General features: G+C 40.4%; 1 protein-coding gene across 3 annotated transcripts in view; it reads right to left on the reverse strand.

Annotated features, from left to right (window-relative positions):
* Positions 1-6,510: 6,510 nt before the first annotated feature.
* LOC111562593 (alcohol dehydrogenase 1-like) overlaps positions 6,511-14,539 on the reverse strand; it is a 59,944-nt gene continuing 51,915 nt past the window's right edge. For all 3 annotated transcript variants that reach the window (XM_023261209.2, XM_055006104.1, XM_023261208.3), the window contains exons 2-9: positions 11,382-11,483; positions 11,108-11,249; positions 10,653-10,740; positions 10,058-10,271; positions 8,315-8,575; positions 7,110-7,242; positions 6,864-7,002; positions 6,511-6,742 (exon numbers count right to left, since the gene is read on the reverse strand). In XM_023261209.2, coding sequence (XP_023116977.1) covers positions 6,709-6,742; positions 6,864-7,002; positions 7,110-7,242; positions 8,315-8,575; positions 10,058-10,271; positions 10,653-10,740; positions 11,108-11,249; positions 11,382-11,483 — 1,113 coding nt within the window. In that variant the 3' untranslated portion in view covers positions 6,511-6,708. The remainder of the gene's footprint in view (positions 6,743-6,863; positions 7,003-7,109; positions 7,243-8,314; positions 8,576-10,057; positions 10,272-10,652; positions 10,741-11,107; positions 11,250-11,381; positions 11,484-14,539) is intronic.

Consider the following 14,539-nt stretch of genomic DNA (forward strand, 5'->3'; position numbering starts at 1 on the left):
AAGTTAAAATAAAGAAAAAAATACTGCAGAAACATGAGCATGCTAGATCACAGTATTTTGGTGGTTAGACTCCAGTTAGAAACAACATCATAAATTGAAGCCCAGACCAGATAAAGGCAGAAGAAAAGGACAGGACCCCCAAAAGAAAAAAACAAACACTTTCCCTGGTGGTGAGGTTATGACACTAGAAGAAAAAATATATTGTGTTAAGACTGCAGCTACACAAAACAAGAGGTATGACCCAAAAAAAAAAAATTAAACAGATAAAATTAGGAGTTGTTGATCCACCCATCCATTTTTTCCCCTTATATCTAGGCTTAGCTCGTGGTAGCAGCAGGTGAGACAGGTCATTGCAGCAACACTTTCCAGCTCCTCCTGGGGAATCCCAAAGCTTTCCCAGACCATGTAATCCTTTCAGCGAATTCTACCACGGGATCACCTCCTCTAATCCTTAAGGGGGGGGGGGGGGGGGGGGTAGACAAAGAAAATGACAAAGTGGTTATTGTGGCTAGATTAAAGAAGTGCAAGTTTAAGATTGACTTGAGGCTATCAAAGGCCAGAATTAAAATGTATGTAAAGACCACAGTCTAGGAGCTGATTGTCTCAGAGAACATTGGCAGATACATCATTTAACAGGAGTATTGACACTGACATTTAGAATGAAGTGATTTTTATAGCATGCAAAAACTGAAGTGACAAAGAGAATCAAGCAGCAAGAATAGCCCATGTTCACTACAAGGAATGGAGTCAGAAGGTGAGGAGACAGATCTTTCTTACTAAACTGAAGCATGAGCTTCATTAGATGTAACATTCTGTTGTGGAAAAACAAAGAAAACCCTTGGCCTTTGAAGCTTGTGTTGTCCCATTTAGCAGAAATAACTTCCTGTAGGAATTCTGCTTAATTTTGACCACTCTTTCATGCAGAACATTCTTCAGCTACCAGATGCTTTTTTTGTGGTTTGTTTTGCATGTACTGTTCGCTTCAAATCCCCCCCGACACACACACACATTTCATGGAGTCAAATTTGGGCTTTGACTAGGCCATTGTATAACTCTCAATGTTTTCTATTTGTTTTTTTTTTATATTCCTTGGTGGAATGTGCTGTGTGTTAAGGATCATTGTCCTGTTTTAAGGTTCATATTTGTTCCATCATCAACTTCCAGACAGATGGCTTCACATTATTTTCAGGCACTCCTTAATATGATGCAGAATTCATAGTTGAATCAGTGACTGCAAGCTGTCCAGTCCCTGAGGCAGTCAAGCAACCAGAACATTTCCCACCACCAGCTTCACAGTCGGTTTGAGGTTCTTCTCTTGAAAAGCTGCCAAACATGTCTACTGTTACTGTGGCCAAAGAACTCTCTTTGATTCATCTGTCCAGATCACATTATTCTAAACAACCTTCTCTTCGTCTGTATGTTCATTGACCAACTGTAGTTTTGCTCTCATGTTCTTTTCGGAAAATAAATACTTATTCCTGGCAGGCCTTAATCTCTTTTTGACTGTAGACACGTATTTTGACACCAATGGCTGCAAGAGTTGCCTGCAGATTGCGTGTTCAAATGTTTTAAAAGTCAACAGTTCACATGGCTGTACAGTAGCAGTCAGAACTTAGGGAACACTTAACCGTTCAAAATCTTGAATTGTAACTCATCATATCAAAATCCAGCTTTCCACTGGTCTATTATCCATTCATTCTGTCTCTAGCTTCAAGAAGTTCTCTTCTTTCTTTCTTCTTTGCAGCATTTCTACCATGAAGGCCTGGTTCACACAGTCTGATGTTGAAATGTATCTGCTACTTGAACTCTGTAAAACATCAACGTGGACTCTAATCTGAGTTGACATTAATTGGTGATTTCTGAGGCTGGCAACTCTAATGACCTGATTCTCTGCTGCAGCAGAGGGAACTCTTGGTCTTTCTATTCCTGGTTTGGTCCTCATGAGAGCCAGTTTCAGCACAGCGATGGATTGTTTTTGAGGCTGCACTTGAAGGATCTATCAGTGTTCATGAAATTTTAATTACTGACTGATCTTCATGTCCTCAAGTAATGATGGACTCTTCTTCCTCTTACTCAGCTTAGCAGTCCTTACCAAAATATGGATTAGTGCTGTAGTTGCTGCATTCCAACACCACCTCAGCACAACACAACTGATGGTCTCAAATGCATTCAGAAGGCAAGAAATTCCACAAGTTAACTTTGGACACTTCATGGTCATCATGGTCATCATCATGGTCTTGGATACATATTGCTAAGAGTGGCCAAGGTCAAGGTTGTCATCAAGCCAAACTGTGGCTGCTTTCAGGAATCATAAATATAAAACATGTTTTGATCTTATTCCACTTTCTTACTACAAAATTCCAAATTGGAAATTTGAAAGTCAGACTTTCATGAAAACCGTTTCTTTTATTATTTTTTTCTGTAAATCTCAATTTAAGGATGTCACAACAATAGATTAAGTAAATGATTTAAAATGCTGTGTTTTTATTAATTCAATTTAATCGTTCAGTCAAAAGTCAAGACAATTACACAACAGAAAATACAGACTAAAAATAGAACCATTTACTTTTTTTTTCACCTGTTACTTTTCCAGAATAATTTTTGTTCACTCCTTTAACATCAGTATCTTATCTCTATTCATAGAGACCTGTTTCTGTTTATTTTTAATTTTAAATCATAACTTCCTTGTTTGTCATCTGACAGGGGAAGAATAAGGTCCTTGTTTTTCCAAGAAGCCCTGTGTACACAATTAGAGTCAGATGGAATTGTTCACTGGGTGAGATCCCATCTGACTTGCAAGAAGTTCTTTTGAAATGTTTGGGAAAAAACATGCATTCAGTTTTAAATAAAGTTTGCACTATGTTTGTGAAGTTTCCACTTGTCTCATGATAATGGAAATGAAAACAAAAGATCAAGCAAACAAGGCAAGTTATTCAAATTGAGTCTTTCTTAAATCCATCTTAATGAGACGTATGTGGCGGCAGCTTTGAAGACTGATGTTAATAACGCCAGACTGTAATGTCTGTGGGTGACTGAGGCAGGGAAAACAGATATTTTGCACAGTTGAGGCAGCAGCTGGGACAGAACAAAGGAAAAAGAGTGGAAACACCTTGACCGTGACAGTGCAAACGCGGAAAAGGGCCAGCATATATATTAGAGAGGCAATGAGGGGATGAGCAGCAGGTGTGCAGGTGAGCGGGCAGGTTAGGTGGTAAGAGAGAGCGACAGCAGGTGAAACTACTGAGAGGTTAAAAAAAAAAAAATACAGAAATGAATGACATAGACCCAAGGGAGAAGTCATGACAAAGAACACTGAATAAAATGTGCAAATTAGCCTGACTTTCATGGCTCAGATTGCAGATGTGGAAAAGGCTTTGGCAGCACAAATGAAAACTGAAGTGTGACAAGAGAACATGCTCCACACAAATACTAAGAGACTGCAAATAATGCATATTAAGTGAAAATGATGGATGAAACAAAAGCTTAGTGTCACCATTTATCTGTTGGTACGAGGCAAAAAGGTCAGTACAACTAATTTAAGCCACAGAAAAAATGCACAAGCTCAAGAAGGTTATCAACATTTAAATCTGCCTGCAAGTGCAGACAGAGACAACACAGAGTCCAAATCAACGACTTATGAGAAGAAACTCTAACGAAGCACATGCAGAGTTACTGGTATAAATGTAAAACTACTGAATAATGCATCTAGCTACACAGTTGTCCAAATAACTCCAATCCCTGGTGAAGAAGCAGTTGTGAAGGCAGCACAAATACTTCAGTTGATTTTCTTTTTAAGATGCTTCATGTAAACTCAAAGTGACTCGTAGGATACTGGATCAGTTTAGATACAGCCCATTTTTTCATTAAATTCATCACAAAACCAAGTAAAAGGCGCACAGATGGAAACAAAATAACTGTGAAGTGGTGTCTAAAACACAAATATCTACTCATATATGTGGATTTATCTATTAGACAGAGTTGATCTTATGATCAGTAATGCAGTCTCTTCACATTACTATTATGCCATATAAGTTTTCTTGAAATATGATCTGTAGATTTAACAGACCATTCAAATTCACATAGTAAAAACAGGCACTGATGTTAAATTATTTCAAACAAATATACAAGTACATCATACAATGATACTTGGCAAGTTGTTTTTTTTTTTTAACTTTTCCTGAGAAATTAAGTTTGTAATTTAATATTAAGAATAATGTTGACAAATTTGGAGACTCAATAATTCATGAACTGAAGCACAAAATGAGATCATGTTTGTAACTAATTTAAACATTTTAGTGCAGCATTTAACGTATACTACATCATGCTGTTTCTTATTCAGTCTGAACTTTGTCTCTTTCTTGATGGTGCTGATGGTGCTGACTTTGCTTCAGCTTCTGCAGTCAGTATGGCCTCTGCACATTTCTCTTGGTGTTTCTTGTGCTATTATTAACTCGTGTTTTCTTTCTCTGCAGTCCCTGCTGGCTGCGCTGCTCGGAGCTGTTCTGTCCTGCCTTTCATGCCATTCCTGCCCACCTGCAAACACTCACCTCTGGAAGAGGTCATTCTGGTCCTGCCTGCCTCAGCCCTGTCTACGCTACCCTGCCTCAGATCCCCCCTGCTTCTTATTCTAGGGGATCGGCTCCCACTTGGCCATTCCCCGGATCGCCACTGCCGCTATCTGCTGCTTACCTACCCCCAGCGGTGAGCACCTTTGGACTGCCGGTCTCCAGGAGCCTGTCTGCCCCCTGCCTGGCCCGCTTGTGAGTTTTAGTTAGTTCCTCTTGTCTCTCCTTAGTTTAAATCCTGGCTTCTGTTTATTTAGCATAGTTAGTTCAGTTAGGATTCCCTCCTTGTTTAATTTATTGATTTAGTTATCCTACTCTGTTAATAAAATCCTTTGTTAAACCTTCACTGGTCTCTGCCATGTCTGTTCTCTGCTTGGGTTTGTCCCAGCCTGTGACAGATGGCTGGTTGAAATCCACTGTGGACCCCAACATACTCTGTAATCCTGCCCTGGTTTTAAAAATAAGTCGTGATTTTATCTCTAATATCAAATCTCTAAGTAAGTATCTTTAGCCAATTATGTTGGAACAGTTATTTTAATACTATCAATCAATTCTTACTTGCTTGATGAACCCTACATGCGCTCTGACTTGTCCTGTCCTCACCCCTCTAATTTGGTTTGGAGTTTGTCATTGTCATGAAAACATGGGATGTACAGTGCATGTTAAGTTGTCCATGGTGTCTTCATTCTCTGGAGGGCCTGAAAACTGCAGTCCCTTTTCATACCTATGTCTCATCTTAATCATCTTCAGTATCAGTAAAACAGCAACAACCCCACTCCATGCTCACCGTTAAGTATCTCTCTGTTACATTAGATCTGAGGACCAATGCATGTGGGGCCCTACTCTAAATATGTCATGGTGTGAGGGGAAATAGGAATCCAAAGTGAGAGCACACAAAGCGGTCTGGAGGCAGATCACAAATTAAACGGGTCTTTATTACAAATAAGACAAACTAAGGTCAAGGACTCGGCGGGTGAGGGAGAGGGGAAGGCAGGCTCCCGGGGATCGGCATGCCGGCGCTCATGACGATCTGGGAAGCGCAGCAGCGGAGGCCAGGAATGACGCTGGATTCTCTTTGGGGAGCAGGGCGGGGTCGACCGCAGCAGGCAGACGGGATCCATGTCCTCTCACCTAGAAGACGGCAGAGGGGGGAAAAGGCAGGCTGCTCCGGCAGTTCAGAGCTTGTGACACGCACCGTAGTCTGTGTGACTGAGGCAGTAGAATCCAAACGGTGTGGGGAGACAGTCTTTATTGGAGGTGGTGATGGGGATGAGCTGCAGGTGTGCAGCTCCTACACTCAATCTCGGCAGAGGGACGGATGGCCGGAAGGGGGTGGGGCTAGGTCGAGGTCCCGACAAAATATTGAGATTAAAGAATGACTTGCAACCCTCAGGACCTAAAGGATGAACCCACTGCTGTGTTTACTGTCGCCTAATAATTGATGCAACCCAGTGCATGTTTAGGAGGTGGTGTCACACACCTAATTGTTCTTTAAGAAACTGAAATGTGCTGAAAATAAATAGAAAATAACAATAGACAGACACACAAATTGAACCTCCCACTAAGGACTAAATTACGGTAACTACACTGGGTCCAGAGTGTTTAAAGCATTAGATACATCAAGCATATGAGGACAAATCTGCTGTTATTATATGTAGTTATATAGATGTATATCATTTTATGATGGTGTTTCACTGGAATAATCTTTAACTACAAATTTGTGAAGAAACAGCCAAATTGACTGCTGTGGGATTCCATCCTAATAGAGAAATTACAACACTACCTGCAAAGATAAACAAATATTGATATCATTTGGCTAATCTGCATAAATCTGAGCTAAAGCTATCTGATGTTTTAAATGTTGTATAATAGAAAACTTGGTGACATGGTAGAAAATACTGTGAACACGTAACCCAATAAATGCACAAAATAAGGAGGCCATGGATACAACCAATTAAACCATTTATTTTGCTCTGTTAATATTTTTGACATATTTAGTTCTTGCTTATATGAACCCTGAAGATGATTGTCAACCAGTTGGTCTTATTTTGTGCTATGAATGACTTATATTTAGATTTTGCTGATGGTATGGAAGCAGACTGCTGTTGTAGATCACTTTGGTAGTAGATTGGTTGAAGTGGTCTTATTGTGGAGAAACCCTCATGACTGTCCGGATACTGTGGGACAAGAGAATAAAGAATTTGAGCAAAACATCTGTTAATAATTCATCTGTGCTGCTGTTATTTGCTCATTTATGGTCAAAAAAGTAAAGGAGTGTAATCTAGGAGTGTAGTCTACCATTTGCTTTGCTTCATCAGTTCGATGGCGTCATTGACTTGGTCCAAAGTCATGTTGTGAGTGATGAACTCGTCCAACTTCACCTTCTTATCCATGAAGGCTTTAACCATCTGTGGCACGCCATCCTTACTCTTAAATCCTGAAATAAGAACAGAGTGTCTCCTCCAGAAGCCATAAGAAAGCAGTGGCACATATGCTTTTTAACACAGATTCATCAGTCGGTGGAAAAGATTTTATTTGTCTCACCTCCAAACAGGGATCCCTTCCATGTACGTCCAGCAATGAGCTGAATGGGACGAGCAGCAATGTCTTGCATACTTGTCACGCCAACAATCACGGAAACACCCCAACCTTTGACACAAGACTCCAAAGCACTGCGCTGGATGGAGAAACAGCACAAAGTCAGTGGACTTGTAACCAGTTTGGTACTGGTCCAAAACTAGTGAAAGACAAGCTGAGACAATGTTGACTGGGTAATATGATGAATCACTTAGCTTTTAAATAACTACTGCAACGAGCAAATAAATGTTGTTTACTCTGATCATAATAAAGGTTACATTACAAACATGTCCAAAATTAGTGATACCTTTCCACTGAATGTCATTGCCAGTAATTGGTATTCACCATTTTCCAATACATATTTACTATAAAGGACACTTTGGTTTTACTTTTCATTTACCATTGTTATGAATTGATATGTTTTTTTTTCTTGAACAAAAACCAGGTCACAGCTCACTCTGTTCATCAGGTAGATCAGCTGCACCTGTGTGAAGTAGAGCTCAGCTGTGAGCTGTTGGCAATCAGCCCTGCTGGGAGACTATATGAGAGGTTTTTGACTCTCATCTTAGGTGGTGAGGGTGGTTCAGAAGGTTCTGCACCATCAGTGGACTAGTTTTGGCAATACTGAGTTGGAGAATCTGAATGTGAGAATCAAGTTATTTTTTGCTTTTCTTTTTTTCAGATAACCCCTAACAAAACTAGTGACTCCCACATAAATTGTGTTTTGGGTCATAAATTTTACTTGTTCTATCCTTTTGATAAGATTCAGTGTACAGTAATTGGCACAAATCTCAATATCACCTTTTAGAAAAATGAAGACCCATTTTTATTTTCAAACCTATTTTGAGTGCAGTTTTTGTTAGTTTCCCCATTTACAACCTTAGATATTTTTTGCTGTGTTCTGGGGGGAGGAAACGTAATACCGTCCATCAGCTATATCTGCTTATCCTTTTGAGGGTTGTGTGAGGTCAGGCCTATTGACTAGACGCTCCTTGAGCAAACTGTTCCAGTTCTCCTAACTGTGAATTTCAGCTCCTTTTTTAAAAAAAAAAAAAAAAAAAAAAGGATTAAGATCAGGACTCAAAGTAGGCTTCGTCAGAGCAGAGATGTAAAGGTACCACCACTCTCAGCCACATCTGAATATTGTGCACATTATAGTCATTCTGCCTCACCATGACTCCCACATTTCCAGCGCATTCAAAGGAGTAGTCCACTCCTCCATCGGTCATCTCAATCAGCACCTCATGGATGGGTTTATCGTGATCTTTGGGGTTGATGAAGTCAGTAGCACCAAACACCTTGGCCTTCTCAAACTTCTCCGGATTGATGTCAACAGCTATAATTCTCTTTGCTCCTGCAGCAAAACAGCCCATGACTGCAGCCAAACCCACAGCTCCCAGACCGAACACAGCACATGTAGATCCTGGTTCAACCTAAAGGGAAAGTAGGACAGTTTCATTTCTCAAACACAGTGATTATTTATTCAATTTGGGCAAGAATTTTAGTGAAAATTGCTAATTTTCTAAGCTCTGAACTCATGGGGCCCTTATTTTGGAAATTTGCAGCACAAAAGTATATTACATGCACCCTGCACTTGAAAATGCAGTATGGTCAGAAGACATAGAGAGTATTATCATATAGTATTGGTAGGCATGCTAGAATTTGTGTAGTAATTATGACTTGGAATCATTATAACCAATAGCTCCTATTGCCAGTATTTTGGGACAGTGGTGGCGCAACGGTTAAGTTTCAGGACTACTGATCAGAAGGTCAGAGGTCAAACCCCGATGCGGCTACTGTAAATCCTTAACCCTTCCTGCTCCAGGGGTGCTGTACTATGTATGACCCTGTGCTCTGACCCCAATTGAGATATGCGACAACTGGAAATGTGGAACTAATAAAGGATATTAAAAAAATAAATTACCTAACATCTGTGAGACTGAGAGGGTTTGCATGACATAAAATTTCTGCCCTAGTTGGTGAGAGTCTGTACTGATCTCCCTCTGCTTATACTCCAGAATTACAAGGCTAATTGTGATCATCTGCAGAATATGCAAATAGGATCTACTGCACATATGTGGAAGGGAGTTCTACCAGCAGACTCCTGAGGGCTGCCCTACGGAGCAAGATTCGTAGGTTAGCGAGCTACGTTGAACCTGAAGTCAGAATTTTCTGTGTCATGAAGGTGGCTGTTTTAACCTGCTACATCACCATTGTAACTGATGTGGAGCTATTCTGGTTTGAAGAAGATTTCTACCAGCATTCCTATCATGCATCATTTGCAGTAGCACTTTTTTACTATCGTAAATTTGGATATTCCTTGTTCTCCATTATAAAAACGTGTTGACTGAAGTAGGCAGCACACAATTGTTTGTGCAGAAGAGTCACATGATGCTTTAAACGCCCCTTTTAATGTGACCGCACAGGAAGCCTGAGATTAAAAAAAAAAAAACAAAAAACTGATAAGCGCTAAATCGCGATACATGTTATCTCTGACTGGGGTTACAGCTTTGTCGAGCCAGTTTACACAAAAAAGCAGTCTGCATATGTCAAACTCACTTCATAGTACAGCCCTCAGTAGACTCAAAGTAATGTAGTGACAACAAGAATGATCAAATCTAATCCTACAGTAGTTATTAGTAAGAAATTTTAATTGAAGATTTTTCATGAGACTGACAATTTTTGAAACATATCATATTCCACACACCTATGGATTTCTTGTAGAAATGGTTAGAAAATATAATCAAAACATTAAGTCTGATGTGCATACAAACACAGTGGTTACTGTGGTTACTTTGCAACAGTCTGACAACTGATGCATTAAATGTACTAATGAACAGAATCCTGCCACCTTCAGAAAAATAGCATCACCATTAGCACCCACTTACTAGGCATCTAAAAATACAAACACACACCTTAGCAGTATTAACTGCTGCTCCATATCCAGTGCAGATCCCACAGCTGAGGAGACAGACTTTGTCCAGAGGAGCTGCAGGATCGATCTTGGCCACAGCGATCTGGTTCATCACAGTATACTCTGAGAAGGTGCCAGTTCCCACAAACTGCAACAGGTTCTTGCCCTTACAGGTAAACCTGGAGTCTGGCTCTGCCTTGATAGGAACAGGGGGCCTGAATTAAGAAAAATTTTGACATCAAAAACATGAAACACTGAAATTTCATTAAAGATGAAATTTGAGAGCTTCTATCGTCCTATTAAAGGATTCAATGAGTGAAGCTTTGGCAGAAGTTCAGTCAGGAATATCTTGTCTCCCTAACGTCTTCCATTGGGAATTCTTGACATGATACTGCAGGATGATCTAAATGTTTCATCTGAGAAGTTTGACCTGAAGAATTCTGTTCATCTTCAGTCTCCACTGGTCTTTTATTTAATCAGAAACGGTCCTTCTCTGTTGCCAACCTCAATAAACATTCTTGTACTGTCTGTTAAACTCACTGAAATAGTGGGGAGCACAATGTGACTTAAAAAGACAATATGGGGCAAATACTCACGCTGAATTTTCACAGTGGTTGGATTTTGGACTCTTGCAGAAGCGACATTCTCTGCACTGGGAGAGGAACAGAGGAATCACCTTGTCTCCTGCAAGACAAAGATAATGTTGCAATGTTAGTTAGACCTCGGCAAGTATAGTTTAATTCCTTACGCTCTTTGTTGACAGTTTCACCATCTATGGAGGAGAACCCAAAATTCAGCCTTAAACTGCTTCTCAGCCTCACTTTGGCTGTATATTTTGAATTTTAACAGATCACAACAGTGTGAACATTTGATTATCTCTTGCAATCAAGCATGGGTTCTTTTCTTTGAATAAAAACAACCTTATTGGCCTCTTCGGACTGAGCCAGGCCACTGTTTACAATCTTAATACTATGCCCAATGAAGATTAAGCGGTGTACAGACAATGGATGAATAGACAAACAGACAGAAAGAGGAACAGTTAAAAACTGACCTATCTGAAATTCAGTGACTCCAGGTCCAACACTCTCCACGATGCCGGCTGCCTCGTGGCCCAGCACTATGGGAAAGTTTTCTTTAGGCGTAAACTCCACAAGGTAGTGAAGGTCTGAATGGCACAATGCTGTTGCCACAATCTGCACAAAAGGACAGTGACCAAACGATGAAAACACAAAGACAATGAGGGTTACATGATGATGAGAGGATTCACTCTGGGAGCGTTCAGTAGTAGAACCAGAACTCTGACATCTTCACTGTTGATGTCTCACCTTGATGCGGACCTCGTTGGCCTTAGGTGGAGCCACTTCAATCTCCTCAATCACCAGAGGTTTGTTGGGCTCCCAGGCCACTGCTGCCTTGCACTTGATGACCTACAGGAGCAGTGACATCGACATGAAATCTTACATTTCTGGGTGCTGCAGGGGTTTAATTAAACCAAGGTGAGGAGGTGCTATGGAGCACTCTTAGCACCCACTCAAACAACACATGTATTTTGAAAGGCATTAAAGTCTAGCATCTCGTTGCATTATGCTAAGCTGAGCTTAAAAAGTTGACTCCCCTGATGCTTTAATGTCAAACACTCATTTAACTGCATCAAAGTGACTAATTTAAATTTTTTGGATGACATGTAAACAGCACAGTACAGAGTAAAGTCTTACATACAGTTGGCCCTGAAAAAAACAAACATCATATTAAATGCAGCAGCTTATGTTCCACATCAGAGATCAACCGATATGGTTTTTTCAAGGCCGATACTGATTATTAGTAGTCAAGGAGGCCGATAACTGATATTTGGAGCTGATATTTAATTGCAGTAAAAGTGAAAATATTGGCATCAAAATTTTGAATAATACCAACTCCAACACTTAACTTCATTTAAATGCCTTTAAGCATTTGTTTATTAAGCGGCTTTTCATTTTTTTTTTTTTTGAAATCTTAGACAATAGACATCTTTGTTTTAAAATTCTAACAAAAAGTGCAGAGAGCTCCCAGGCTCAGCAGCATGTCTTATGAAGTTAAATGAAAGACTAAACAAGTAAATACCTCCCAAAAGTTTATTATATTGAGATATTATCAGCAATCTTGTTTTCAGTGATTTACAGACATATCTGGAGGGGCTGCGAGTGAGCAGAGCTACCGCTTTAGTATATATAATGTTACTGGGCTCACAGTAACATTACTAATAGTTGTGAGTTGTAGAGGACTGGGATGTTTATTACAAATGTAAAAGAGTCTTAACTTACTGTCAAAACACATACACTTCCAGTCAAAAGTTTGGACACACCTTCTCATTCAATGGTTTTTTTATTTAATTATTTTCTACATTGCAGATTAATAATGAAGACATCAAAACTACAAAAGAATACATATGGAATTATATTGTGTGCTGTCCTCACAACACCTGACTGTGTGCTGCTAGACAGCCAGCGAACTATAAAAGAAAACTCTGTATGCAAGGTTTTCTTTTCTTGCATTTATGGAGGTCTCTTGTAGTCAAACGTGACAATTGCTAACTGTAACATACAGAAAAATGCAATTATCATCTCTATAGTACATGTGGTATGCTAACCACAAGCGGCTCGCTAATACACATTTCGTCGGCTTCCGAACCGTAGCTGTGCAGCCTCGGGAAACGCTAGCTCACTTTGCTTTGCACTCCTTGTTGTAGGTAACAGTCATATTAAAAGTCCGGACTAACGCTGTGGAGAACGTGGCACTTTATTGGAACTCTGCAGCTATCTGTACACACTTAGAGATTCTCAAGATACACTTGCTTCCAAACTCTATGACTTCTGCGGCACTGTACTTGTCGCTCTGCTTCCGCTCTTATCTCCCCTTTGTCTCTCTCACACACCGCTGCAGCGCTCCCTCTGACGACGACACACACACACACACACACACACACACACACACACACACACACACACACACACACACACACACACACACACACACACACACACACACACACACACACACCGCAGCCTACCTATGAAGACGGCCAGTTACTGACATACACTGTTACGCCCAGTCTAGAGGTTACTGAGTGCAACGTGAAGTGCCATCCTGTCGAGGTCTCAAGCAGCACACACCACAACGTTTCCCAATAAAATTAACAATTTAATTTCAATAAACAAAAATTAATAAACAAAGGTTGTGTTAAACAAAACTAAATTTAGGGATAAGCTCCAGCCAAAACAATAAACTAAACCACACTAAGCTTTCAGAAAACAAGGGGAAATGAATGAAACAAAAAGTAGCAGCTCAATCCTTTCTATTACTACCGAACCTGGTCTACTAAACAATCAAAGAACGAATTAACGAATGGTGTTGCTGTGTGCCAGTTTGGCCTCCGAAGATTGGCTCGCCCATCTGGTGCGCTCTCTCTGACCCCCCGGAAGCGACGTCATCATTCTTCTTTTTATATCCGGCTTCTTGGTAAACCCAGCCAATCCAGCGCCGACCCGTCCTTGTGGTGTCCAATTCGGTCGGTGGTGCGGCGCAGCCCTATTTACATATTCGATTGGCAAATAAAAAGCACACACAGAGCACAGAAAAAAAACACATACGACCGCAGTCGTAACAACATGCAGTACATCAGTAACTGCTAATGGAAACACCATCGAGTTGGCAAAACTTACTCAAAGTAATAATTCAAAACATTTGTGGCCTCTCTTTAGGTGCTCTGTACACACAATACTTACAAAGTAAATACAAAAATTTCCAAAGGCTCAAACGTTTTAGTGCCAACACAGCGTATTCATGAGCTTTTTCAGACGTTTCTGCCATACGGCTAGCTTGATTTTTTCACCGACAGAAAAAACACTGATTGCCTATAGAAGAGATGAGCACCCACTCTGCAGTAACTAAAACGATCCTTTATGGAGAGGTGCTTCCCTCTGGTAACTTTTTAACTATAGCCTTTTAACAGATTTTACCGTGACATTTACTTATTTATTTATACACTGTTGCTTTAATCTACAATGTACAAAATAACACAAATAAATAAAAAGCACTGAATGACAAAGTGCGTCAAAACTTTTGACTGGCAGTGTATCTGCTTTCGAGAGCTTCTTCTCTCAGCAAAACTTTTTCCCCTCTCTCCTGTGTGTATGAGCACCGTGCATCCACAGCTTTCACTGCTGATTGGCTGTTTGTTACCCATGCCGTGGCTCTGTGTAACCAATCAGATGGTGCTGTGGGTGGGACAATGCTGGAGACAGAGTAGTGACTGCAGACAGGCAGGCGCTGCTATATCACAGCCAAAATAGGTCTCCTCCTCAGACCACAGCTGACTGGATTTGGTGTCCATATTTGACAGTTTACTACTACAGTAACACTACTACTACTCGGTCGGCTGTTAAAAAATGGCTTTTCTGTGTTTTCACCGTTGATCGTTGGTCACCGTGACCCCGCGCCCATTCCG

Source organism: Amphiprion ocellaris, chromosome 20 (assembly GCF_022539595.1).
Source record: "Amphiprion ocellaris isolate individual 3 ecotype Okinawa chromosome 20, ASM2253959v1, whole genome shotgun sequence".
NCBI classification, from domain to species: domain Eukaryota; kingdom Metazoa; phylum Chordata; class Actinopteri; family Pomacentridae; genus Amphiprion; species Amphiprion ocellaris.